At 38.0% G+C, this 27,833-nt stretch overlaps 1 protein-coding gene across 1 annotated transcript in view; it reads left to right on the top strand.

Moving 5' to 3' along the window:
- ITGA8 (integrin subunit alpha 8) overlaps nt 1-26,430 on the top strand; it is a 148,561-nt gene extending 122,131 nt beyond the window's left edge. Inside the window, exons 28-30 of the mRNA XM_089533306.1 lie at nt 1,815-1,916; nt 15,805-15,927; nt 22,374-26,430. Coding sequence (XP_089389432.1) covers nt 1,815-1,916; nt 15,805-15,927; nt 22,374-22,463 — 315 coding nt within the window. The 3' untranslated portion in view covers nt 22,464-26,430. The remainder of the gene's footprint in view (nt 1-1,814; nt 1,917-15,804; nt 15,928-22,373) is intronic.
- The last annotated feature ends 1,403 nt before the right edge of the window (nt 26,431-27,833 follow it).

The raw sequence follows: 27,833 nt of genomic DNA, 5'->3' as shown, positions 1-27,833 counted from the left end.
TTGTTGGGATAGGAAATAATTTTTAATTGAAGTATTAATTGTTTGTATGATCAAAAGAAAAGTGACCGAAACCACCCTTGCTATAAGGAATGAGGAGGAATATACTTGCTAGACCTTCCCTCTTTGTTGTGTCACTTTTAACTGACTCTAACACTTTCTGTCCACTGGAGTATAAAGGTATGTGACAGAGATCTCATTCTAAATATATTAATTCTGAACATTTAGGTGGCTATCAATTTAGCCTTTATCATGTTTTTTTCCTGCCTTTACACTAAAAAAAGCCATGACAATCATCATAATAAGCACTCAATTTAAAAGGCTAGATTGAAGCCTTGTTTCTTCATGTCCTTCCTGAAAGTTGTGAGACTGGAAACTGATCCCATGTGCAAGTGAAGACCATTCTACCATCCAGGAGCAACAGAATTAAAAACCTTTGATTGCATGCCAGTCATTAGAGCCTTCACAGGTCATGTTAAGACCAACAACTTGAAATGAATCTGAAAGTAAATTTTCATATGGAAAGTGTTGTGTGGAAAAACTGCATATCTACAGTTGGTTACCTTCTGGATGCCTTCACCATCTTACATGTGAAATGAGGAGAAGCGGACTGTACTGGCAGCTGAAACTTATTCTGATGCTGATAGGCTAGGTCCTTACGGGCCAGAATACTTAAAGAGCATCCCAGAGTATTCTGGGCCCAAAGCTGCCCCTATGGTCTCCCCATTTCCTTGGGCACTCTATTACAACACGGGGTCGCTGTTTGCATACACATCTTGCTGTGTCATCTGGTGGCACTGGTGCAGATCACTCACTCTGAGGTCAGAATGAGATACTCAACCGTGATCGCATGACTGGGCACTTCATTCTGACCTCAAAGATGTGCCAGGTGGCACAGTGGGATGCATTTTGGGCAGCCACCTGCCATTGCTCTGGAAGAACCAGAGCAAAATGTGTTTTTTTAAAATTGGTGTAAGGGGAGTATACAGTAGGTTCAATGTTGAACTAGCCGGACACTGTCAGACACTTCATACCATAATTAGGGATTGGGCCCTGCGCTGGACTACTCACTGGGATGGCAGGAGGAAGCCATGTTATTTGACCCCTGAAGACACAGTCCTACTTTCCTCTACTGTACTTGAGGGCAGCCAGCTTACTTCAGGAGCACATGACATGCTGTGTGTCATGAACTGTGCCCTCCAACGAAATGGAGAAGATGGTGAATGAAAAAGGAACAGCTAGCAGGCTTCCACTGCTTCTCCCCTCCCAGCATCTGCTGCTTGAGGCAGTGACCTAACTCTGCCTAACCGTATATATCGGGCCCTAGATCAGGCTCCTTAACCCAAGGAGACTACTTTATATACTCATGTATAAGTCTAAAATTTTTAGTCAAAAAAATTGACCCAAAAAACCTGAGTCAACTTATCCATGAGTCAATGTGAGTACTGTACTTTTGAACCAACATTTTTTTAAAGAACCATTTTTAAAAATGGTGAAAGACAAGAATGTAATCTGTCCTGGAAGCACTGAGCCCCTCTCTATTCTCTCATCCATGTAGCCCTTAGTGTGAGCACAAACAGAAATGCCTGTTGAAATTTTGTAAATTCTTTAGCATCATTTTTATTGGCTTCATTCTTTATATCAATTGTTACAGGCTCCTAAATTTTAACTTTGACTTATCCATGGGTCATATCAAAATCTATAATTCTGACCCCAAAACCTGCCCTCGATTTATACATAAGGTCAACTTATAGTCAAGTATATATGGTAATTAAAACATTGTTTGGAATACTCCTTGTCTGTATTTTATTTTTCAGAGGAAAAATGGCCACTATTCTCTTTCAGTCAATGTGTCATATGAAGTGAAGAAGATGCCATACAAAGTTCAGCCAGCAAAACTCCCTGAAGGAAGCATAGCAGTGAGTAGCACCGAAAATAAATAATACGCTGATGCAAAAATGAGCATTATTTTGGTCATCTTGATTGCTGCTATGTAAGATTATTTATAGCTGAGAGATCTGAGATAAAGTGTTTCCTGTGTTTCTCCTGCAGGTTCATCCTCTGAATACTATTTAAAGAATATTTGTATGAGAGAATTTTTAAATGATCCTAACGTTTGGTAAATTGATGTGTTTCAATTTATAACAGTGCTTGGTTGCTCTCAGAAGTGAAAGGGCTTATCTAAATATAAGTCATTTTATACTAATGGAGATTGGGAAGCTCCAGTAATTGTCTTTAGCAACATGATTATCCAACTCATCCCAAGACATTTTGCTGCCTGAAGTTCACCATCCCACATACCATAAAGCCAACTGGACCGGCTGTGTATATGATGCCAACATTGGTGATGGGAGTGTGCCTACTGCTTCTGGTTTCAGGTTGCATGCTGTACTCTTGCTCTCTGTATGTGTGTACATGCATGCCTTCAAGTCACCTCCCTGGGTTTCATAAGATTTTCTTGGGCAAGGAATATTCAGATGTGGTTTTGCCTGTTCCTTCATCTGAAGAATAGTCTACAACATTTCTTAGCAGCCTTCCATCCACATGCTAACCAGAGCTGACCCTGCTTAGCTTCTAAGATCAGATTGTGTTTGGTGCCTTATTCATATTAACAAATGTTGGTGCTTATAGAAGAACTGGATATACTTAGATTTAGCGACAGATATTATATCCACCTATCGTCTGTTGAGATACCAACATTTATTTTATAATTGATGGTTTGCTTTTTCACACACAGTCCAGACCCATGGCCCGGGCCCTCCAGAGATCTGGGCCTCAGGGATTTTAGCTCCCTCTCCTCATCTCTATATACAACTTTGACCTCCAATGGAGGTGAAAGTCCAGGAGGTTCTGGAGGAATACCCACCAGTGGAGGGCAGTACCTGTTGCTGTTTAAGCAGTCATTTCACTCGGTCTAATGGTAGGGCTAGGACCACCCATGCCAGTTCTCCCATATGGAGGCAGAACGTCTACGACTATCTGTGACCATTTGCCCCAGGTGTAGTCCTTTCTCAAATGATAAGATTACTCCAAAAAGACAGACTCTAATTTACAGCACTACGTTTCTATGGTTTATTCAAATAAAATACAGTTAGACTAAAATAGTTGCCTCATTTCCTGCTTCTGTTTGTGGAGAGAGGAGATGGGATAAAATATTTGTTAACTCTTCCTGCTCCGTACTTTCTGGTTTGCAATCTTTATGTTATAATAGCTTGTCTTGCTCATCCTGCCTAGCTTTTATAAGCTTTTTGTGGCAGATGCATAAAAGTTTGTTCCTGAGCTGAGCCAGTTTGCTTTAAATCAGCTGTATCCATGATGCAGACACAATGGAAGCTGTCTGGGGTATTTGAAAGACCAGCACCTTGCCAAATTGGTATGAATTCTATATTCTAATCCTTTACTCTGGAAAAAAAATATTGTTCAAGAAACCATGCCTTTTTTTTAAAGGTACTTTAATTGTTATTTTAAACACATTTTTGGTAGCATCCCAATACACTGAACATAAGTGTCTGTGGCTCAAGTATGAAGATTTTTCTTTTTCAGTCACACTTCATCATAACTTTAGGCTATTACCTCCTATACTAAAGAGCAACTTTCATTCTATGATTTACTAAAAGGGGCTTTAACTCATGTTTTCCCCTAGGTGTGCCCTGAATAACACAACAGAATACATCACAGCTTATTGATCTCTAATTCGGCCTGTAAATTTGTGGGAGAAGGGTATGTTCCCAAACTATGTTCCTTATTTCAAAAAGGGTATACATCTCTTATGAGAAGTTACAGTGTCTGAGATGTTTTGTTGTAGTTGTTGGAATGTAAAGCTCTGAGATGTTCGGACATTGAAATAACTTAAGAGAAGCTAGTGATGTAGTTCCTAATGTGTGTTAGCACGAAAACAACTCTAATGTCTGTAGGGATTAAGCACAACTTTCAAACTGAATTTGGGAGGTGAAGATATCTGCAGTTGGCAATTTCACCACCTCATTTCATGTGTGAAGTCGTCAACTTGGAATGACCCATGTGGTAAATTTCCCTCCAGTTGCATTTCTTTTAACACATCTCACCTCAAGGGGAAAAACAGCAGTGCTGTTTTCTTTGTTACTGTGTCTGTATCCCTCTGGGGTGGCAATGTGCAGCCTATGGGCTTCATATAGTCCCCAAGCCTCCAATTTTGTCTACTCAGTGTCTCCCCGCCCCCCCCCCAAAAAAATTGCTACATTGGGCTGGGAAGGGGCAATTTTCAACAGAAAAACCACAGCAGCTGCTACCGTCCTAAAATGAAAATCACATGCCTTCCCCCCCACTGCCCTTGCCTCCATCTCCCCATTGCTATCATAGTAGATCTTGGAAAAGTTACTTTTTTGGATTAAAACTCCAAGGATCCCTCAATCAGCATGGCTGCTGATCATGGTCAGTAAAGGGGACTCCCATGAACAGCTGGAATGGAGTTGGGGGGGTCTTTTGAACTGTAGATATAAGGAAAGGGCACTTGTGGTATTTGTCTTTTCATTCATTCCTAAGCCTGCTGCATCCCTTTTTCAATCAAATCTGCAAATGGTTTTAATTTTATATAAAAATATTTAATTAGATACTTTTTTGAACATGCTTTAGCCTAAAATAATGCAATATTCATGCATTTCAGTGTAGTTTTTGTGCTCTGCACTATATCACAAACATCACAGACATTCATAACTTGAAGGGTAAGTCTGGGAATGTGATTCAGCTAATTTGGTTTACAATGTAGACCAAAAATTATATATTTTTGAACATCCCTATTACATTATCTCTTGAGCTGGAGAGAGGACATGTGAGGACTATATATGAAAAATCCCTCACCTAAAAATGATATGAGGAAATGTGTGCAAGCCAAGTGCTGTGAAATTAAGATAAGCACCATGAAAGTAAATATGCAATAATATTCAAGTTTTGATATTCTTTCAGATGTTAAGCAATTATAAGACTTCTCAAATTGGATCTTCAGATAAAGAAATGTAACTGTCTGCATTTTAAGGTATTTTAAGGGGGGTGTTTCTCCCCAATCAACAGCAGAACTAATAACATCATTCAAAAAGTATTGGGATAAACTTGGAGGGGCAGGGAAGTCTAGTACATAGCTGGTTTTTCCCTTTGATGCCTACAGTAGAAAGATGATTTACCTTTAGGCTGGAAAGTAGAACGTTTGATCCTTAATATTCATTGCTCATCCAAAGAGGTTCAAAGATACCACAGTAAAAGATAATTCTGATTCTTTCTGGTTTTTTGTTGCATGTGTTCCCATAGCAGAAACACATGTTACTCAAAATGGCTGCTAAGTCATGTCTCCATCTGTTTTGGGGTGCTCTGCCACAGGTGATAGCCTGCTGTTCTCAACCAGTCTCAGATGATATACCAAATGATCAGATAAGAATTTTTACAGTACTACTTGAGAATGAGGCACATTATTCCACAGAGTTGGTTTACTGCCAGATGCCCAAAACAGCAACCATAAACTCTTGAAAAATGATAGTGCTTTTATGTCCTCTCCGATCTGACCATGGGAGTGGAGGTTTGCCAACTCAACAGCCTGGTGTGTCATGGGCAGAAGTTCTTTTGAAGTTTCTGCTGGCAATGCTCCTTACAATTGTTCATCCTGCAGTTGATCAATTGTACAGTCAGTATAGGCGTAGCAGTATTTATCTGAAATGCAGAGAAGCTGATTTAAGGCAAGAAAAAGTACAAAAAGAATAGGCAAACACTTTTAGGCAACCTTTAGCATTATTATAATTCAGAATACTCAGCACAGTCCCTAACCCACCTCCTCTATGCCTACAAAGGTTCAGGGATTGCTCCTAAAAACCTTTTAACTCAAAGATAAATGAACAAGAAACTCCAGTGTTTCAGCCAACCAATTCTGCAGTCTTTTGTCATTCATGAGGTGTCATGTCTCTGTAGAACAACTAGTTCTGCCTACTAGAGGAAACAGACATATAGTATTGTTTCTTGATCCCTTGATGAATCAGAGATGAATCATGAGCTAGACCCCCTGATTTTGTCAGGGATTGTTTATACTAAGTTAAAAAGAAATGCAAATAGCTATGTTGAAGTAGTAATACAAGTGTCTCTCCCAACAGAGATTTCCTCACCTTTACTGGACACCACCTCTCTTTCTTGTTCTTCTTTTAGGTTGTCTACAGAAGAACCATAACAGTACTATACCACACTATTGACTCACTTTCAATAGTGCTACTATTAGGGAAAGTGAGGCAGTCAATTCAGGTGGTAGATGCAATAAAGCAGCAGCAAACTGTTGGAGGACAGCACTGTTCACCACATAGCCTGCAGTGTGCTCACTAAAACTGTGGTGATGGATGTTACCCAATTATCAGAGCAAAAAGCAGAGACAGCTCCTGTACCTTTAATAGTTATTTAGAAGAGGGAATTTCAGCAGGTGGTGCTTGCTGCCTAGTTCTGTGCCAAGCAACACCTGCCGAAATTTCCTCTTCTACATAACCATTGAAGGTACAGGAGCCATCTCTGGTTTTCAATCTCGGAACTCTAGGTCAATCTGTACATGAGATGGGAAGAGGCACAGTCTTGTTCTTTTCAAGTGTAAAAGCACCACCCATGCTCCCTTTTATCTTAGTTTAACCTGTACCACTCCTTAAATATGGGAAACTACCATAGATTGGGGTGGGTACATTGTTTCTTGTGGAGCCCTGTACTCCTCCATTTCCCCCCAGTCATCAAAACACTAGGGTATAAAAATATTTTTATTTTGTACCCAAAATGGCTAATAGTGTCTGTGAACACTAGAATAGTCCAGAGTCTGCTAGTTTGGAACACATGTCTTCCTAGTCTACATCACACACTAGTGAAGCAGAACCCTTTGTGAAGCCTATAAGCAGGACATACATATAAAATGTATGGTGCTCTCTAGCCACTGGCACTGATAGGCATGGCACATATAGTCACCAATTGATGAGTTTATCACCTATAACTTTGCTGTGTGTCTGTATGTACCTTTAAGTTGCCAGTTAAACTATGGCAACTCCATGAATGTCATAGGGTTGTTGTTGTTTTAAGACAAGGAATACTCAGAGGTATTGCCAGTTCCTTTCTCTGAAATATAGCCTACAACACCTGGTATTTTTATCTCCTTTTAAATTAGCCTAAGAGGTCATCAGTATCTTTTGTGGAAGCAAACCCTGTCAATTATATATTGCCCTATATATACTATTTGATCATGATGCTAAATAAATGTTTACACTTTATATTTTAGTTGTGATATGTGTTCTATTTGACCTCAGCAAATGATCCAAATCTATATTGTTTTTGTTCATCCAATTATCCTGTGCTCCAAAGGAAGAATGCATATAGATTAACGGAATTGCTGGATTTAGTGCTGTTCTGTTAGATTATGCCATGGTGACTCACAGAGTAGTTGGAATATATTTGGGGCATCATCCAAGAAGCTCCAAAATCATAGCTTGCCATATGATTGTAAGATGTTAGAGTTTTGAGGAGAAGAATGCAGGTAATGTTGTCTTGCTATCATCATGGGCAACATTATTTTCCCCAGAAAGTAGAATACTAAATTAAAGTCTAAATTTCCATTCATTTTAGTCCGATTTTTTAAAAAAAACAGAAAACCACTTTTCAGTTCCTATAGATCATGCCTTTTGTGTATACTCTTAAACATTTGTACAAGAGATAAATTAATGTAGTCGAAAATATTACTGGTATCACATGGTTTATTACTGGCATAATGTGAGTATATTTAGTGATTTAAAGACTTCCATATTTTAAGTGGTGCTTTGACCAAATTAATGTCTAGCCAGCAGGCATATTTATTTTAAACATGCTTGTGCTGCCTAGCTATGAAGTATATTTATTCAACAAAGTTATAATATGCAAAGTTATAATACGCATGTCAATATGAATTATGATTTTGGGCTCAGGGAACTATTACTACTTTTAGCTTTTCAAAAAATAGGAAAAGTTTCCTTGAGAGTATCTTTTAAAGAAAAGTTATTGTTTTTCAACATCTCCAAACAGAATAATTACAGATCAGAAATGGTGGCATTATAAAAATACAAGCATTGGTGGCATTATGAAAATCACTCACTTATTGTACATCTACCACTTCGTTGAATTCAGTTCTCTGGGAGATAAACTGAAGAATAACAAAGCAGCTCCATTTTAGCATAGCACTGTATACACACCAGAACAAAATCAAGCATTTATAAAAGTGTAGCAATGGGATAGTAAGAGTTATCAATACAGTTTACTTTAGGAACCACCACCAGCACGCAGCAATTTGTCTTCAGTCCCATTGCAGTTGATAGAAATTTTGCCACCATTTGTAGCATTGCTGGGTTTCTATTTGAAAACAAATGCTTAGAGTAGACTTTGTCAGATCAGGAAAAGGTGACATTAAACAAGTTGGCATCAATGAGTGTTACCACTATAGTAGAGGGGGAAATGCTTTAATAATTGTTTACACTGAGGCCTAGGACACGAAAAAATAACCATGTCACCATCATAGACCAAAACACGGATGTTCCTAGCCCCATATTTTGGAGCATATCCCTCAGTTTCTGAGGAGGCAAACAGTGCATCATTCAAATACAGATTAAATAGAGGTGGGGCAAGAATAGCTACCATTTTTTAAAATCTAAAAGTATAAGATTTGGATGTACAGAATTATAAAATATAATTGGTAGTCAGGGGTAAATTCCTTCCCTCTCATATTTTTTAAAATGTGAACTGTCCCCAATCGTGAAATACTAGATGTCTCAAGCCATGCAGTTCATAGAGTTGTGGGACTCCACATAAAAAAGTCTAGATTTTAAAAAAAAAGCTTGTTCATAATGATCACTGGGTGGTCATTATAAGCACCCTTGGAAAGAACATCAAATCTCAGCCAAATGTGCACTGTAAAATTGCGGTTCAGGACTATAAAAGCACTATGTATGCTTGGAATGTTGTATAGATATACTTAACAGACAAATAGAATGAAATAGAAGAATAGAAATGAAGGTGGTATATCCAGGATACATGAAATTAAATAATTCTCCATGGACATTTCCTAGCCTCTCCATAGTTTCATGTTTTGTTATACCCAGTATGTCTGCATTCAGCTCCTTGCGCTGTTCAAACAAATCTTGTACATGTTACATTCAAGAATATGCTGTACAGTTTTGTTGCAAAGTATGCAAATGTTGTCTGGCTTGCATTATTTATTCTGATATCAGACTTTCAGACGTTTTGATGCTGTAACATGAAATTCTAGACTCCAAGTGTTACACCAGAGTAAAAACTGATAGGAGTAAAATTAGTTACAGATTCATATTTTTAAAGGGGCTGTTTTGCTTGTAAAGATCTGGCAAGGAAAACCCTTTCCAGCCTATAGCTCCAGAGTATCTATCTTGTTATTCTCTTTCTTTCCCTTTGGATTCTATAGTGGTCATGTTTCTATTATTATTATATTAGTTCAAGTGAAATCCTTATCAAAGGGATACATTAACTTTAACAAGGTAAAGGGACCAAAACTGGAGACAAAGCAGTTTACTGCCTCAGGCATAGTTTAATCCCACAACTTGAAAAAGTTCCTTGTTAAAACAACACCTCCACAATACCCCATCTAACACCATTACTGGCCACACTAGGATCTGGGAATTGTAATCCAAAAAAGGAACTGTTCCCTGTTGTGGTTCATCCCATTGCTAAGGAAAGGGCATTAAGTGTCGGGGGGGGGGGGGTGGTGTACTATAACCTGTTTGATGGCTTTCTTCCATAAATCTATAGGAGCTCTTGTCTTCTGTGGTAGAAACAGGCATGTCTTCTGACCAACCCAAAGTCACTGGTTGTTGGACAGTCAGTGGCAGCTAATGGCTAGAAATTTGTCTTCTGATACTTAGGAATCTCCCTGTATATTTTTAAATGAGATACCCATCAGAACATGGAGAATGTCAGCTGAGAAAAAGGGTAGACAGATACCAGAAACAACCCTGGGACATTGGAAAGCTGAGAACCTGGGTGCTGGGTGTGTCTTAAAATGGAGTTTGTTTAACTGGGCGGGGATGGCACCAAGATAGCTGACCAACTGCTTTTTGTGCATGTCCCCTGCCTTCTAGAAGTGTCTGTTTGCCTCTGAATAAAGCAAAAGTTATAAAGATATCTTTAGTCTCCATTGTTTCCTCATCCAAAGTGAACCAAACCCATTGGACTCACCCTTAAATCTAATTTTGTAGTCAAGAAATGGTGTAACAATATAGTTATGGGTAGATGAAAACATTTTACTGTCAGAAGCAATGGTGCTCACTCTCATTTTGGCTGAAGAGCGGGGTATAAATACTCTAAATAAAATAAAATAAATAAAAACCCAGCTGTGGTGGCAGCTAAAGCTTCTTTCAACTGCAGTCAGAGATTAGTGCCTTCTGCTATACCTGAAGGGAGCAGGCTGGCCCAGGTGGTGCAGAGGAGGACTCATGGGGTCCTACTTTCTCCTCTCTAACACCTTGCTGCGACTTTCAGGTGTCCACCCAGAGATCAATGCCTAAAAGCACTGCTAATGTTCCTAGTCTTGTGCAAAACAATACAAATATTTGCTAATTGCTATCTCCTTAAGAAGAGGAGATTTTCAGTTCTGCTATCTGGTCATGTTTAGATGCTGTCATGCTGAGAATTACATCCTGAACATTTCTACACTTCTTTGTTCTCTTTCCTGACTGAGTGCTCTGTATAGAGGCGATCACTGCCCATAGAGCTTCTGACCTTTCTCTCTCTTTCTCTCATCCCGCTCTTCTGATTCATGCCAGCTAATGCCTTGTTAAGGAACACAGGGAAAGCCATTCAGAAATATTTAGAAGCTAATTAAAATGTGCCACTTTCACTGTGCCTATTGGACTTTTTGACCTAGAATGCCTCCACAGTTAATAACAAGAGTCTAAATGCACTAGAAAAGTATGCTGATTTAGTGTGTGATACCATACATATGGGATTTGAATTTCTCCGAAGAGATTTCTTACTGCCTTCACCAAATAATTTGGAGTATTTTATTCTGAGATTTTAAACAAACATATTTAGATTTCTGGCTTCACTATAAAAAGCTGCCATCTAAATGCAACTGGATTGTGAAATGCTCATTAGGAAAAAGTCTTAAATGTTTGTTAGCAAAATGTGGCTTTCTGTGTTGGCATTCAAACTAAGAAAGGGAAGCCTTTTGGTTTCTTTTGTTAAACAAGTGTTTGCCAACCAGTGCTCAGCAGCTGTGTTGGCTAGGAGTTTGTTGACTAACAAGAGTCCAATTGCCTTTGGAATGTACCAACCCTTGTCAATCCTCTACATATCTCCACAAGAACTGTCAGTCTTCTGCCTCCCTCTGTACTTAGTGGTCAGAACATAGATGTAATTGCTATATTTGGCCTGTATATTCCTCTCACCTGTTCTAGACTATAATGTTATTTCAGCCTAAACTCCCCATCCACTCACCACTACAAGTTTTACTGGAAAATCTGACCCATTCTTTGGCCTTTCCTCTATTGCGTAGAGATGTGAGTCTTCAATCCTTGTTAGAACTAATAATCAGGCCTTGTGAACTACACAATTCAGTGCTATGGTTCTACTTTAACTGCCATGATTCTATTCTGTGCAATTCTGGGATTTTGCAGTTTAGTAGTTTACACCAGTCTACAAATCCCAGGATTCCATAGGATGCAGCCATGGCAGTTAAAGTGGAATCGTAGTGTTGTAACTGTAGTGTAAAAGGGCCCAAGGTTGATTGAGATGTCTAAATCAGATTACAGGTTTGAGGTTTCATGAAAGGAAATTATTAATTGTATGTTTACAGCTACGAAAAGGGACTCAGTGGCTCAGCACTTAAGACACTGACTCTGACGATTTCAATTTCGACAGGTCAGCAGATTGAGGCCCAAGCACCACGTGACAGAGTGAGCTCTCATCACTAGTCCCAGAGTCTGCCAACCTAGCAGTTTGAAAGTGCCAAATAGGTACCACTTTGGTGGGAGGGTAACAGCTTTCTGTGCAGTCATGCTGGCCACATGATCAAAGTTGTCTTTGACAACGCTGGCTTTTCAGCTTAGTAATGGAGATGAGCACTACTCTATACAGTTGGTCATGACTAGACAATCTTGTCAAGGGAAAGCCTTTACCTTTTTACTTTTTACAGTTATGAAGCAGGAGAGATGACTTGGAGGGAGCACCCTGAATTTAAGCATAAATCCATCTGTGACATACTGTTTTGTTGTAGACATCAAGAATAAAATTAGCAAGCTGCATACCTCACTTAGATACAATAGTCCCACATGGCTTTGCAATCTCTGATCTGTTTTCCCCTTTTGCTCACTTCTCTCTGCCAGCTATCCCTCATGGGGTTCACCCATGGATGGTGCCTCTAAGAGGATGATGCCAAATAATATCCCTGTTCAGTTATGCTCTGAGTCTATAGATATCAGTGCCTGGAAGAGTTACTTTTTTGAACTGCAACTGCAAGAATTTCTCAACTAGCATGGCCATACTAATTCTGGGAGAATCTGGGAGCTGTGATCCAAAAAAGAAAGCCAGTACAATTCTTGGCTGCATCAATAAGAATATAGTGTCTACACTGAGGAAAGTAATAGTATCATTCTGTTCTGCTTTGGTCAGACATCACCTGGAATATTGTGTCCAGTTCTGGGCACCATAATACAAGAAAGATGCTGACAAGCTGGAGTATGTCCAGAGGAGGGTGACCAAAATGGTAAAAAGTCTGGAAACCACAGCATGTGAGAAACAGCTTAGGGAGGTGGGTATGTTTAGCCTGGAAAGAGAAAATTAAGGGGTGACATGCTAGCCATGCTTAAATATTTGAAGGGAAATCATATGGAAAAAGAAGCAAGATTGTTTTCTGCTGCTCCAGAGACTGTATTCAAGCTACAGGAAAAGAGGTACCACATAAACATAAGGAAGAATTTTCTGATATTAAGATCTGTTCAACAGTGAAACATATTACCTTGAAACATGGTGAAGTCTCCTTTTTTGGAGGTTTATAAACAGAGGCTGAATGACCATCTATCAGGAGTGCTTTGATTGTGTATTCCTGCATGGCAGGAGGTTGGACTGGATGGCCTTTGTGGTCTCTTCTAACTCTATGATTCAAGCTCTGATTGAAACATAATATTGAAACTGGCATTGCAAACATAAGATCTCTAGTTATTACTGCAAATATCTGTAAGTAAACATGACATTGCTTATTTCACTTACAGTGAGAATTAAGTGCTCTAGAGTTTATTATAGGGTATTTACCTGACCACAGGTAACATCCCTGTTTTGGTATGGTTAAGAGACATTCAGAATTCCTAGTAATACTTGCTTCTACAATATCCACCTCTGCACTATAAAATAATGGTAGGCCTTCAGTATTCAAATTCCAGTTAACACATTGTTAATCAAAACAGGCAGCGCTGGAGGTCACTAGACCCATAAACTTCAGATAGATGAAAATTAAGTGTTTCATGTACAAATCTATAGACAGAAAGTTATGAAATGTTTTAAAATGTGCTGGCTTGGAAAAACACATATAATTTCCCTTTGCTGGAAAGCATATAATTGTCCTCTGGAGACCCAGCAAAGCCAAAGCCTAAGTATATTTTAGAAGTTTTGTAAGATCTATTTATTTGGGCATCTTTTGTGGTCAGGATTAAGCCAGAATGTAGGAAGGTAGTGTTAATGTGCTTTGTATTGCCATTGAATTCTAAGTTGCTTTTATGTGTAAAGTGTCATAAGGAATTATTACCTGCTATTCTGTAAGTTACACTAGACTTTCTATGAAAATGGCACAAAAATTCTGATTTGATATCTTTTTAATGTTTTTCCGGCAATGAAAACATTGTGTTCTGTCTTGTGCTGCTAGGGCTTCTTGCCCAGACTTTAAGAAGGTATGTGGTTGTGTCAGCTGTTTGAGACCACAATGCAATACAAGCAGTAACTATTTTGGAACTGATCCTTTCTTACACTGTTGCCTACAGGAGCTGAGATTTATTTGGTTTAAGCTACAAGATAAATTTCAGACCAATTTAATTGTAGAAATCTTAGCTAGTGTGGGTTTTTTGTTTTTGTTTTGTTTTGTTTTGTTTTTTGCAAATCACTTCAATTGCCATATTTCATTCAGGAAAACATGGGCAAGTATAAATGTATAAATATAGATGCTTCATTAGAATCAGCTTTGTTTAAAGTGTTCATTTATCAGTCCCAACAACAGTAGAGCAATTGAATCAATGGCTCTATTTCTACTTGTTATAGAGCTAACTGACAGTGGAAGTTTTAAAAGGTTTTAATTATTTTTTTAATTTGATGGCTGTAACCTGTATTTGGTTGTCATGAATAAACTGTACTGTGTTACTTGAATTGGGACTAACCATTAGGTCTAACTGTAAGAATATGTTTGTTAGTTTGTTGCTGTGTGCTTTCAAGTCATTTTCCAACTTATGGCGACCCTAAGGTGAAACTATCACAGGTTTTTCTGGCAAATTTCTTCAGAGGGGATGTGCCATTGCCATCCTCTGAAACTAAGAAAGTGCCAAAGGTTTCCGTGGCCGAGCAGGTATTTGAAACCTGTTCTCCAGTCATAGCCTAATGTTCAAATCACTACACCATGCTGGCCACTTATCTTAGGATTTCCATTTTGATGTCCATGCATTTTTAACAAGCTGGGGGAAAGTGTTGAGGAGGGTTTATCTGTGTTCCCCTTTTCTCTCTGTTTTGCTCAGCTCAATAAGAGGTTTTGGAGGCAACTGCTATTTGCCTTGCCCATTGTGGGCAGATACACACAGGTACAGTAAGATCAGTTAAAGCAGAATCCCATTCATTTCAAGCTCAAGCTTTATATCATTATTTATTACAGACATACTGCTGCAACCCAGCACCAAAAATGCTGTTTCTCTAGCCTTCGTTCACTATTCTCCCAGTCCAAGTACTGCTAAAAAAATTTTTTTTAGCTAGAACAAGGGTTCCTAACCTGGGATGCCTGCACGTCCAGGGTGTGCAACAAAGATACTTGTGTCAATTTTCTTTTGTCAATCAAGACTAAATATAGGAATCACTTGAGGCCACAGGCCAACCTGCAGATCAGAGTCAGCAAGAAAGTTTCACATTCTGACAAAATCATGAGTGTGAAGCAGGAGCAAAGAAGTCATTGAATTTTGTGTTCACAATTGGGATTGATTTTACTGTTTACAATTTTGTCTAACTGCTTAGATTTGCATTTTATGCACTGAGTTAAAAGCTTATTTTTTTAAAGTTCAATTTGTTCACCTGTAGCATTGTATGTGGTTCAAAAAGTAGGAATTAGACTTCTTCATCTTTAAATGTGATGTTATTTTTGTAGGGGGTGTGAACAGTAATCAAACATTTCGTAGGGGCATACAAGGACCTCGAAGGAAGACAAGAAAGAAAATGAGGAGCCCAGCAGGCATAAAAAGACTTTGTAGAAAGAAGCTTCTTTGTCAAAGGCTTTGTTGACGGAAGTAATTTTGAGGACACACTTCCATCATCAGTGTTGAAGTATGGTTAAGCTGCCAATTCAGCTGTCTTCTGTACATGGAATCAGGAGCATGGTGCTATCTTATCTTTCATCTCAGGCAGCAAAGTATCTTAAAATGGTCTTGAAAGTTATTGCCATTATTATATAATGGATTTTAAAGTAGTGGTTTTTTGTTGTTGTTTAACTTTATAGGAAAAAATTATTTACTTCATGTTCAGGTTGTATTATAATATTTTTTTCAATTTGTATTTCTTTTTATTCATTTTTTTAAAAATCTTCTCTTTCAGATTAAAACATCTGTTATTTGGGCTACTCCAAACATTTCCTTTATAATCCCACTGTGGGTCATAATATTAGCCATACTCCTTGGCCTGCTGGTCCTGGCTATGTTGACCTTAGCTTTGTGGAAGGTATGTTGAACTAAAGTGGATGCTAATAAAACCAGGTTGTGGGGTATGCATGAGGAGACAAAAGAATTGATGATCTACTGAGCAAAACAATCACAGACATCTGAGATGGGTGTGTTATTTATTTTTGATAACTGTTATGTTTGGTTGTCTGCCTTTGAGAGGCAGCCTGTTTTCAAAGTCTCACATTATTAAAGGCTCATCAGAAGTGAGCAGTGAGAGATTGGCTGTGATTCCCAAGACCTATGATCTTCTTTTGTCCAAGGAGACAAGAGTGCTGTGGTGCTTTGCAAACAAACATTTCGAGCTTTGTTTCCTAAAACCCAAAGGAATTATCTTTTGTAACATGATCTTGCACCCGAGGGGAAGAGAAATGGTTATACTGTTGGGGCTGCAAGTGATTTTATTTTAATATCAGTAGGTTCTGTTTGATGTTTTTAACTGCACTACTAAAGACATGCAGTCACTCAGTCACTGGCAGTTTACAAGGTTTTCGTTTGGGGACTTGGAAACGATTGACTTCAAAGTGCCTAAAAATGCAAGCATTGCACATCAGAGACATAGCTTAATTTTCACCGTGACAGAGCTGATTTCCCAACTGTCTTTTCAGAGCTTGGAAAAGCTAGGGTGTTTTGGACTACAACTTCCAGAATCCCCAAACCAACATGGCTAGTTGACATGCTGGTTGAAATTAGTTCTAGTCCAAAAAGCTAACTTTTGCACATTTTGTTATTTATGTATTAATGACTGTATTGACTGCTCTGTCCTAATCCAGTATTTCCCCAATTATTTCATGATCCTAAGTTTTTTTCTTTTTAAACTTATTTCTTGGTAACCATTCCTGAAATGGTGCATTTGATGTAATCATTTATCAGACTTCACATACTCAAATTATGAATGGTTAAAGGTAATCGTTTTTTGTGGGTTTTTCAGGCTATGTTGCTGTGTTCTGGAAGGGTTTATTCCTGAAGTTTTGCCAGTATCTGTGGTTGGCATCTTCAGAGAATGCTGGCATGGAAGTGAGTGGGGTATATATAATGTGTGACCCTTGGTTGAACATGTAAATCACTTCCTCTCAACCACATAGTATATATACCCCACTCACTTCCATGCCAGATTTCTCTGAAGATGCCAGCCACAGATACAAATGCCAGGAATAAACACTTCCAATACACAGCCAAATAATAATAATAATAATAATAATAATAACAACAACAACAACAACAACAACAACAACAACTATTTATTTATATCCCGCCCAATCACAAAGAATCAGGGTGGCTTACAACAGTAAAGAAAATACATAGCAAATAACACTGGCAATCAAATAACATGGCAAATCACACTAGCAATAAATAGCAAAAACAAAATAGATAGCAGCTCAGAACAACAATAAAAATAACATAGCCTGAAAAACTCACCCAAAACTATGGATGCTGTCCATGAAAGCTTTTGATTAAAGGTAACTTTCCTCATTTCATCCTAATAATCTCCTAGGGAATGAAATCACATTGGACATTCAGTTCTCAGTTTGATACTGTGTACAAATGTTCTATACAGAATAGATGAAGCTGATCAATTGAATACTATATATAATAAAATAAATAGGAGATTCTGCTGCAAGAGCTGCCTAGACCTCTACAAGTCACATGTAGCCTTTCACATTCATGACTTCTAGATATACATACTACTGTTGACTGAAAACTCCAGAGAACTATTTCATTTGGACATATTTTTAACTTTCTAATATAATGTATCAGATGGATTAATTGATTAAGAAAGAAAATTCATTAATTTAAATCAAAGCAATTTAAATTGTTATTTAAATCACAAAAAATTGCACAAACCTTGTTCTACTATTGGATATAAGACAATTACTGTGCCAAAAAGTAATTCTTGTTATGTGAAACATAAATGTTTGTAAAGAGACTCATAAATATTAACATGCCATAATATATATAATGTATGACATTAAATTATATTTATAATACCTGGCTTCAGAAGTCAAATCTTGTTCCCAAGGGGTTTCCTTTAATGTCAGAAGTAAATATTTGACAGAAGGTTATGTAGTTATAGATTAAAATCTAATTGTTTGTACATGTTTGTACAAAACTTAAGTTTGATCTTGAACTAGCTTGTAAGTGATCTAGTACAGATTTTTGAAAACTATTAGAATTTTTTTAATTTAAGAGGATGGAGAGTAAAATATTTATTTTCATCCACCCTGTCACTTATTTCTTATTATCTTTAATTACTTTTCTTTGAAGAATGTAGAAAATGCTCAAAAACTCTCACACTATGAATGTCAATGGAGCAGATTTTGTAAGGAAATTCTTCTTGTGGTTAGAATTAACACTCCACAAGTAATGGCACTGCCTGTAACACATTACTTTTGGCAGTAATGAAGGCACAACAAAAATTACACAATTAACCCCCTTTTTTATTCAAGTAGCAAATCACATTCTCAAGTTAAATTTTCTCATTACTCTGCAGGGGGCTATAAATGGTTCTGGGATCATCTTGAAAGGATTTTTCATATTTTAAGTCATTTTTTCACATTTTTATATTGATTATCTCCCAAAAAGAAAGAAAAAATGGATGAGCAATACAACAAACAAACAAACAAACCTCTGTTGTTGTTTTTTAAGCATTAATAGTGGCACGTGTAACTTTGCAGTGTCTTTGCAATGAGTTATACAACTAATTACTTATTAGAAGCTGTGAATTATCTGTGTAGCTAAAATAGGCCTGTAGAATCTCTGATTCAACAGTCTGAATGCAGTCTGCCCACCTACTATGAATGATGGCCTGCCAAGTATTTGGCATTCTATCTATTTTTCCAACTAAATACAGGTGGCAAAACCTGGAGCTGTCAAGTCTTTGGAAGACAAGGTGGGTGGGCTCCATGCAGCTTGGTGGGACACAAGTTATATAGGCCTGGCATAAGTACAATCCCAGAAGAATTGGGTGTGTATGGTTCTTTGTATTAGTCATTGTTTCAAAAGATTCCTTGCAGAGATCTAATTTTAAAAGTACATTCCATTCCTTTGTATCATCTCCATTTAGACAGGTAATCAAAACCAGTTATGGAGATCAAGCAAGTGAGAAGCTGTTTTCCAACCAAGCCCTCATCATTTCATAATCTGCTCCATGGTCGCATCTTGTCTCCATATCTAGAGAACAGTTCAACCCCAGTCCAAGTTAGTATGAAACAGCAAGTACATGGATAAGATTCAACAGAGTAGAATATACACTGGTTCTGCCCCAGAATGATTCATGGTTCACAGCTGTGGAGAGTTTTAGACTGCAGCTCTCCAACAGGCAAAAGAAAAATCTTCTACTGATATTGAGCATCTGGTTTCTACCCGGAGTTCCTTCCACAGGAGCACTCCACTGTCATAAGAACAAAACAAATGTTATTTATATGGAAAAGAAGAATGGCAAGAACAAAACAAAATTTATTTATATTGCAAAGTTAAAGAATGGCAAGACTTCATTTTGTTATGTGCCTCCAAGATGACCCTGATTTATGGTGACCCTGTCATTGAGTTTTCTTGGCAAGTTTTATTCATAGGAGGTTTGTTGTTACCTTCCTCTAATGCTAAGAGAGTGTGACTTACCCTGATTCACAAAGCTGCTTTCCATAGCTGAGCAGGGATTTGAGCCCAGATCTCCCAGAGTCCTAGTCCAGCACTCAAAGCCCAACATCAAACTGGCTCTCTAAAGAATCCATTAACCCAATTTGTTCCACAATATCTTCCTACAATCCCTTGCCTGTTTCCTAAAAAGGAAGCCTTGTTACATTTAATACTCTTTGGTAATAGAAAAACTTTTGACATCTTAAATCAGGAGTAGGCAGCTACAAAGGAGGCAGAAGCCATTCCACTCCACAGAGTCCACACTGTTGCATACCACCGAATTTGGAAAGGAAACTGTCATTTTTAAAGGCCTTTCTGGGATTGTGGAGGAAAGGGGCCCCAAACTGTCATGTTTTATGTTGTGGGATATGTTGTGGTTTCCAAGGGCATCTTCATTTGTCACAAAACAAGGTCCCACTCTTGCCTTAAAATCTAGCACGTTACAGTATATATCGTATAAGCCTTACTAGGCTGTAACCCAGTTCATGGCATGCATGATATGTTATCACCCCATAGCCAGATTTGTACAAACCTTGTACCTGTTCTTCACCTCTGTCCAAGATTTTGGGTGGGGGTGTATCTTTTTAATTTCTTACCATGACAAACAGTGACAGCCTCCATTTCATCAACCCAGTAATGTTTTTAAAAATCCAGTTGTTTTTCATAATTAATTCTCAGTCATTTAGTTATCCCTTGATATAGAAGCTAGTCAAAAAGCTTTCTCATGACGATGCAACAAGAAGAAAAGTCTGAAAGTCAGGAAGAAGGCTAGAATGAGGGACCTCAGTAAGGAATTAACAATCACGGCCTAAAGTATTTATTTTCTCTTTGACTTTTGCTTAACTAGTAGCATGGACAGGTTAGTTTTGGTGGTGAAAACTAAAGCTGGGACATCAGAGCCAAGCTCAGGAGCTCATGGTCATAATCAAAGAAGTTCAAGTCATGAATAAGCAGAACACAAGGATAAAGTTATAGTTTAACCAATTTGATTCAGTGGAGAAACTAAACATCAGTAGCTCTTGGGAACATATTGTGCATCTGGCAAGCTCTCCTTGTGACTGAACACCAATGACAGTATAGGCTTTTCAAGGCTACTGCCAAAACAATAGCTTCTACATAGGAAGCATAACATTTGAATCAATCTCCTGCATCTAAAAAGTAATATGGAGACTTGGCATGAGGACATTTTAAACCAAGCTTGGAAAACAGAGCAGTTTTGGACTATAACACTCACAGGCTGGAATCCAGTTAGTGGCATGAGCACATGTAAGTGTCGCTTCCACGCGCATATGGCTCTTTTTGGATGGAGCTGCCATTCTGTAGCTACTGCCTACTGCTGAGGAGGGCAGGAAGCAATGAGGCAACTGAAATGATGTAGCTACAAGGAGAGATAAAAGGGCTCAATCCACCTAGAAGCACAATTCCTTTTCTTCCCCACTCAGAACCAAGACAAGTCAGTTCTTTATCAACTGACTTCCTTCTCTGCTAGGGATGTAATTCTTCACTAATTTTCTTTTTGAAGGAAGCAAATAATAATTTAGTCAGTTTCTTCACATTGTGAGAAAGTTTTTGAAGACTGTTTGCAATTCAAGATTTATGCAAAATCCACACATTATTATTTTGTGCAGAAAATAGAATTTTCTGTACAAGAAACATCAATGTTTTGTTCACAAAACCATACTTCTACAAAACCATATTATTCTCTGCACAGGAAATGCCTTCCCTGTAGAGAAAATATTTTCTGCAAAGAATTGCCACATGTGAATTTTGTGTCGAATGAGTCCCGAATTGCAAAGATTCTCTTCAGTCCAAGAGTCTTCTCGTCAGGGTTTCTCAACACTGGAGAAACATTTTTAAAACCATTTAACTCATATTTTTGAAAATTCTTTCCATCCCTATACATTTATCCCTCCTCTTCTCACCAGTAAACAACAACAGCTCCCCCTCCTGGAGCTTCCCAGCTGTGGGGTGGGATGGACAGGACTCAGAGGGCTCATACAAAAACAAAAAGACATGTACATGGAAATGTGTGGTTGGAGCATTATGCTCCACTTACTTGATATAGGTGCTTGGGCAGAATCCTCAAAACCTCATAGCCAGGATCCATCCTAGGTAGAGGGATTCTGGGCTTTTTCATATGGTCAAAATGTGTGCAATTCAGATTTTTTTTTTTTTTAGTTTTTAAAATATTTTACGATTTTAATGTTTAATGTTTTAACGTGATAAATTGTTTAATCGTTTTAAAAATATTATATTTGTACTTTTAAATATTTTTCTATTGTTTTTAATTTGTATGGTTTTAAATTTGCCATGAGCTGCCTTGAGTCCCTATTTTGGGAGAAAGGCAGAATATAAATGAAATAATCACAATACAGTGGGCCCTTCCCTTACACAGGGGATCTGTTCTGGACCCAACCACCCCGCATAAGGGGGAAAAAGTGTATGCTTGAGTCCCATTAAAAACAATGAGGCCTGTGCATGTGGCGTGGCGTGGTGCATGTGCCATGGGTGTGCGCACCATTGTTTCCTCCCAGATGCTGCTTCAGTGAATGCTGAAAGCCGTATATGGCATGGACACACAGTAATAATAATTGTGGTCCAAAATAGTATTTTTCCAAGCTATTTGTAAAGCAAAGTACTGCCAACAACATACAACATATCACTGTTTAATCTATGCCATTTGCACAGGCATGGAGTACCAAACCCTAACAGTAATGTGATGGCAAGATCTGAAAATGAAAGAGACAACTTTATGGCAGGTAGATTATTGCTTTGCCAACTTCTCTACCCTTGTCTGTTTTTTCCTTCTAGTGTGGCTTCTTTGACCGGGCCAGGCCTCCCAGAGATGACATGGCTGACCGGGTACAACTAACAAATGACAAGACTACTGAAGGGTCCTGACGCAACTGCAGAAATGTTTCACCTACCAGTAAAAGTCCTTTGAACTGAAGACTGGCAAGGTTTTGGCATGGTCTGTGCAACTTTAGACACACTTTTGCTACACCATGACCACTGATGGCAGAAAAGAATATTATTGCCGCCTTAAAGATGCATACAGTTGATGAGCAAAAGAAACCTACTGTGAAAACAAATTTACTTTCAGTTTCAAAAAGGTGATAGACTTTTCACAGCACATGGGGTACATTAAAAGCACTATTCGTCAGAACCATGCAAGGATGAAAATCATGTGCTCTTGTATGCTGTAAAGATGAGCAGGACGAAATGTTCAGACTCTACTGTATGTTGGCAGAACATTGTGGCACCTCCCTAATGATAAGAACTTTTATGAAACTCTGGCTCAGGGAGACAAGCAATATTATTGGTACCATGAAAGTACTTCTGAAAAGCAAAAAAAAGAGCTTTTAAAAATACTTTTCATAAGCAAGGCATGGTTATTTATTTTTCCATCTTTTGTAGATTGGTCATCCTAACAAAAATAGGTTCTGAAGTTTTATCCTGATGGCAACGGCTTCAGCATTTTGTATGTAAATAGAGAGAATGTACCCTGCACATTCCTTATATCAATAAGTGTTTGGAGAGAAGTGGAATTGCATATTATTTTAGAGGATGGGATGTATAATAATGAATCATAGAAGTGCAGGCCTTGAAAGTGACCCTGAAGATTTTCTAGTTTAACCCTGTTCCTTGAGATGTAAGACATAGAGCTATCCATTTATTTAATCACACCAAGTACAAACATAACAGATTAAGATTCATCCTGATTGACAAACATAAAGAAGACTGGTATCCCGTTCCAGAGATGTGTGTCTATTTGCAGGGGAAACATAGAGTAAATGGAAAATGTGTTAGTTTTGTATTCGTGTAATACAGTTTATTCCCGAAAAACAATCCATTGTTCCTGGTAAGTGAGCCAAGCCACACTCTTGATCAAATCCTCTGTAGATGAAAAATGCCAGCTAGAAAAAATGTTATATGGATAAAATAAGATCAATTAAGCCTCTGAAAGGATTGAACCCTCATTTATCAGCCCTTTTTGAAAGTTCTTCTTTGGATGATAAGCACAAGCCCACTATATTCATCTCTTGTACTTGGTTCAAACAACCATTGATTATTCAAAAGAAGAAATAATATTCTACCGTTGCTTTCACCATCCACAAAGCATTCCTGATTTCCAGGTGTCCCATCTGGCTTGCACATTAAAAATTAGAAAACACCCTTTGTAAATGTACCGAAGGAGATGCAGTGGCTCAGTAGTTAAGATGCCAGTTCTGATGATTGGAAAGTCAGAGGATTGGCAGTTTGAGGCCCAAGTGCCACGTGACAGAATGAGCTCCTGTCGCTAGTCCCACCTTTTGCCAACCTAGCAGTTCGAAAGAATGCAAATGCAAGTAGATAAATAGGTACCACTTTGGTGGGAAGGTAAAAGCATTCGATGAAGTCCTGCTGGCCACAAGTCCTCTGGAGTCATCTTCAGAAAACACTGGCTCTTCAGCTTACTAACGCAGATGAGCACCTCCCTCTACAGTTGGTTACAAAAAGACATCCATGTCAAGCGGAAAGCTTTACCTTTTTTAAATGTACTGAAATATGTTTCTGAAAACAAAATGAGAACTGTCTTTGACTCTGATTTTTTATTTTGTTTTTGTTTGCTTTGAGGTTTGTTTTTTTTTTCTAAGAAGGGTGCTCCAGAACATATCCAGTTGTTAAAAATAGATTTATGTTCTCTTTCTTTCGTTTATTACAGTAATTGACCATTAGAGACACTAGTTCATGTACTCATAGAAGTCTGATCTAGGCATGGAAACTCCACTACATGGAATAGATTTTTTATTATTTTCTGCGAAGACAGCTGACCTCTGAGCATGTGTTTTCATGTATAAAAATAAGCAGAGCACCACTAAGTTAAGTAGAATACTACACATGCAAGAGAAGTATGTGCTCACCTGGTTTCTGAAGTAGGGTTTTTTTTTATTTTGCATTATTATTATTCACAGTTATCTAATATTTCTTGGTTGGTTTTTATGCCTGTATTGTATTCCCTCTTAACTGTAGGTTGCAGATGGACAGTCATTTGACCATATGCAGCAAGATTCCAAGGCAGCCTGTAAATTTTTGAAATAGCCATCAACATTTAACTTTAGTAATGGTTGGACCAGACTATCTTAGCATGAATTCCAAATGAATTAGTTCAAACTCTGCCTGGCTTCCCATGTGCCCATAATCTTGTTGGATTTTTTGAATCTGAAAGTAGTGTTCAAGGTAGAAGTGCCTTTATTTCTCAATCACCCAGACTCTTCCCTTCTCCCTGGCAAGTTTGTTGACTTAATGTTTAGCACCATATGCTCTAGATATAGGTGGGTTACAGAATACGTACTAGGGTTAGGGGGGTGCGGAAGCACCGACTCTTCCTAACCCTAGTACGTATTCATTACGTACTAAATGGCAGTGTGTAACCCGCCATAGTTGTTCTGATAATCCAAACTTTTGTCCTGCCAAAAAGGACTTCTATGCAATATCTGCTGTCATAAGGCTGGAAAAAAGAAAAGACTATTGTCTCTTGAATCCTAATCAGCCTCTAGAGCCATTTGAATGTCCCGAACTGATTTTTTCCAACTTTTTAAAAAAAACAAGGTCAAAAATTAGCCGACATAAATACCTGTTGAACTCTGGACAAAAATGCTTCAGAAGGCTCAATAGGATATCCCACTCTCTGTCCAAACCAAGCTTGTCTTATAAACCAGCCAAACAGTTGTGTTGGTTGGCTTCTAGTGAATAAATCCCAGGAATTTAATCTGTAAAAATTCCTAACATAAACTGATAATATAAATTGTGGATTTTTTAGCTGGACTTTTAAAAGGCTTCTTCTTAATCTGCCAGGCTAATGTGTGTTTTGCTTTTTCAATTGCATACCATGAGATAAAAAGAAATGTATTCCCAAAATTGCTTGTATTGATGTCTCAATTCAAATCAAATTCACCAATCACAATTGTATCATAAATCCAGTTTATATAAATGACTTTCCTTTTGAATGCTGTAAAATTGAACGGGATGGTTATCATGTTTCTACATGAATGTGAAACCCAAGGGAGGCCATGTGGAAATCAAAGGAACTTGAAAGGAGGAAAATATTATTCCAGTGATATTTAAATCAAGGAAAGTTGTAATTCCTTAGGCGCTTTCCAGGGTTGTGGTGGTGTTGTGTGCCATCAAGTCAATTTTAACTTATGGCAGTGCTAAGAAAAATCTATCACAGGGTTTTCTTGGCAAGATTTGTTGAGAGGAGGATGCCATTGCCTTCCTCTGAGATTGGAAGTGTGACTCGTCCATGATCACCCAGTAGGTTTCCATGGCCAAGTGGGGACTCAAACTATTCTTCCAGTCTAGTGCTCAAACCACTACAACATGCAGGCTCTCAAAAAAAAAATCAATAACATAGGACATGCTTGTGGACCAATATCTCTCAAAGCATGGAAAAACTATTGTTTTCTGGACAGCATTTTTTAAAAATCTTTTAGCACCTTTGAGATTAATGAAGACTGGTGAGAGTGGACAAAAGGTAAATTTCCCATACAGACTGAGATGTTAGGGATTGTACTCTAAAAAGGTAGCTTCCAAGCTTTGGTTCTAGCTATGATGTTATTTCTGCAGATTTCTGCAGCTTATCCTTTCCATTCATGCAAAAGAGATTGATTGTACCATTTTTGTAAATACTGAATAATTGAATTATAATCACAGTTTGTCCAGAATGATGGCCTTGCTGAAAATATGTACATTGACTATACATGACCCTCTTAAATGGATGAAATATAATTAGCAAGTGAAGAAGGTTTTTTTTGTATGTGCAATATTTTATATTATCTGTGTACCTGGCGCATGTTTACACTGGCAGTTGTGTTGTTTTTTTAAATAAAAGAACTTTTGAATATATTGATTAACAAATAAATAAAAAATAAGAAAATTTAGTCTCTTGCCTTACTTCGAAACATAGCTTTAAAATGTTTTTGTATCAGCCTTCTAATGAAAGGAGATGAATTAACAGCTGGCTGTATGCTTGTGAAAGCTTGTGGATTCTCATGCTTGTTCTGCTCACAGGGATGGCTGAATGTGTCTTTTACAAATGCTTGATCATTCATTTCAATGGGAGGGGATCACCTTATTTGCAGGTTCTACCAATCTTGCTGTCAATGAGGCCAACAGAGTGCAGTACCACTATCACAGAAGTCATTGAAGCTTCCAGGGCAACTGAGACTGAAGTGAATGTGTGTTTGATTCCGTTCTAGTCATGAACATCCATTTTAATGAAGAGCAAAAAGCAAAACCCCAAAATGGAAAGTGACAGCAGTGGAAACAACACCATCAGTCATGACTAGCCTGGCTGAAGTCCATTTGTTGCAGCTGCAAAGTGTCCCAGAAAAGTGAGTGAGAGGCGCATGAACTGACATTGCTTACTTTGAGAAAAGCTTTCTTTTCATATTTCTGTTCCTTTTGGCACTTTACACTCCTTCACAGTAACATTTGTTGCTTACTGATGTCAAGGGCTGCAGCTTTTCAGCAGTTTCCTTATGTTTGCAGCTATAGGAAATTTAAAGTCCTTTATCTGTACAGGCCTGAGTATCAGTGGTGTGCTAAATTAATGTGCTAGAACTCAGCCTTGAAACATGTGAGATTGCCCATAGGTACTATTCTCTTCCTCTGACCGTGAATATCAAGTAACTAGGAGAAGCATAAGGTGAGGAAAGATAAAATGAGGGAAATAAACTTTTCTTCTTCAGTGCGATAATTATTGAGGTATATGGAAATAGCTAAGCATCCAAGTCCTTCCATGAAGCAAAGCAGTGCCATAAGATGAATTTAAAGAGTAAAAATCAGGAGCACTGAACCATATTGGATTTGAAAAGAAATTTAAAATCCCCTTCATAGTACATTCAAGATGAAACTCCATCTCAAAATTATATCTTAGCATGTGTTTATGCATATTTACTCACAGTAACTTCCACCTTGTCTACAGCTTACTTGTATTTAAAGCAGCTGAGGAAGGCAGATGGTATAATGTTTTGCCATAATATTCAAATATTTCTATTTTGATTGTCCCTGTAATATGTGTGCCTGTATGTTTGTGTATGCGTACATGTATTGTTGTTGTTTGTTATTTTACTGCCAGGAATGGGAAGAAGCTCTTGGGGTATTTCCTGCCTCAGATGCTGAGAAGACTTGACTGGCCTAAGGCACTATGTGCACTGACTTTGGGAATTTTCCTTTAGGAAGCAAAATTATTTGGGATAGTACTGGTGCCACCAACGAGAACACCTG

This window comes from Sceloporus occidentalis, unplaced genomic scaffold (genome assembly GCF_023333645.1).
Source record: "Sceloporus occidentalis isolate IW3139 unplaced genomic scaffold, rSceOcc1.0.p SCAF_7, whole genome shotgun sequence".
In the NCBI taxonomy this organism is placed as follows: Eukaryota; Metazoa; Chordata; class Lepidosauria; order Squamata; family Phrynosomatidae; genus Sceloporus; species Sceloporus occidentalis.
The sequence above is the reverse complement of the archived record's forward strand: the minus strand, read 5'-3'. Positions and strand labels throughout refer to the sequence as shown.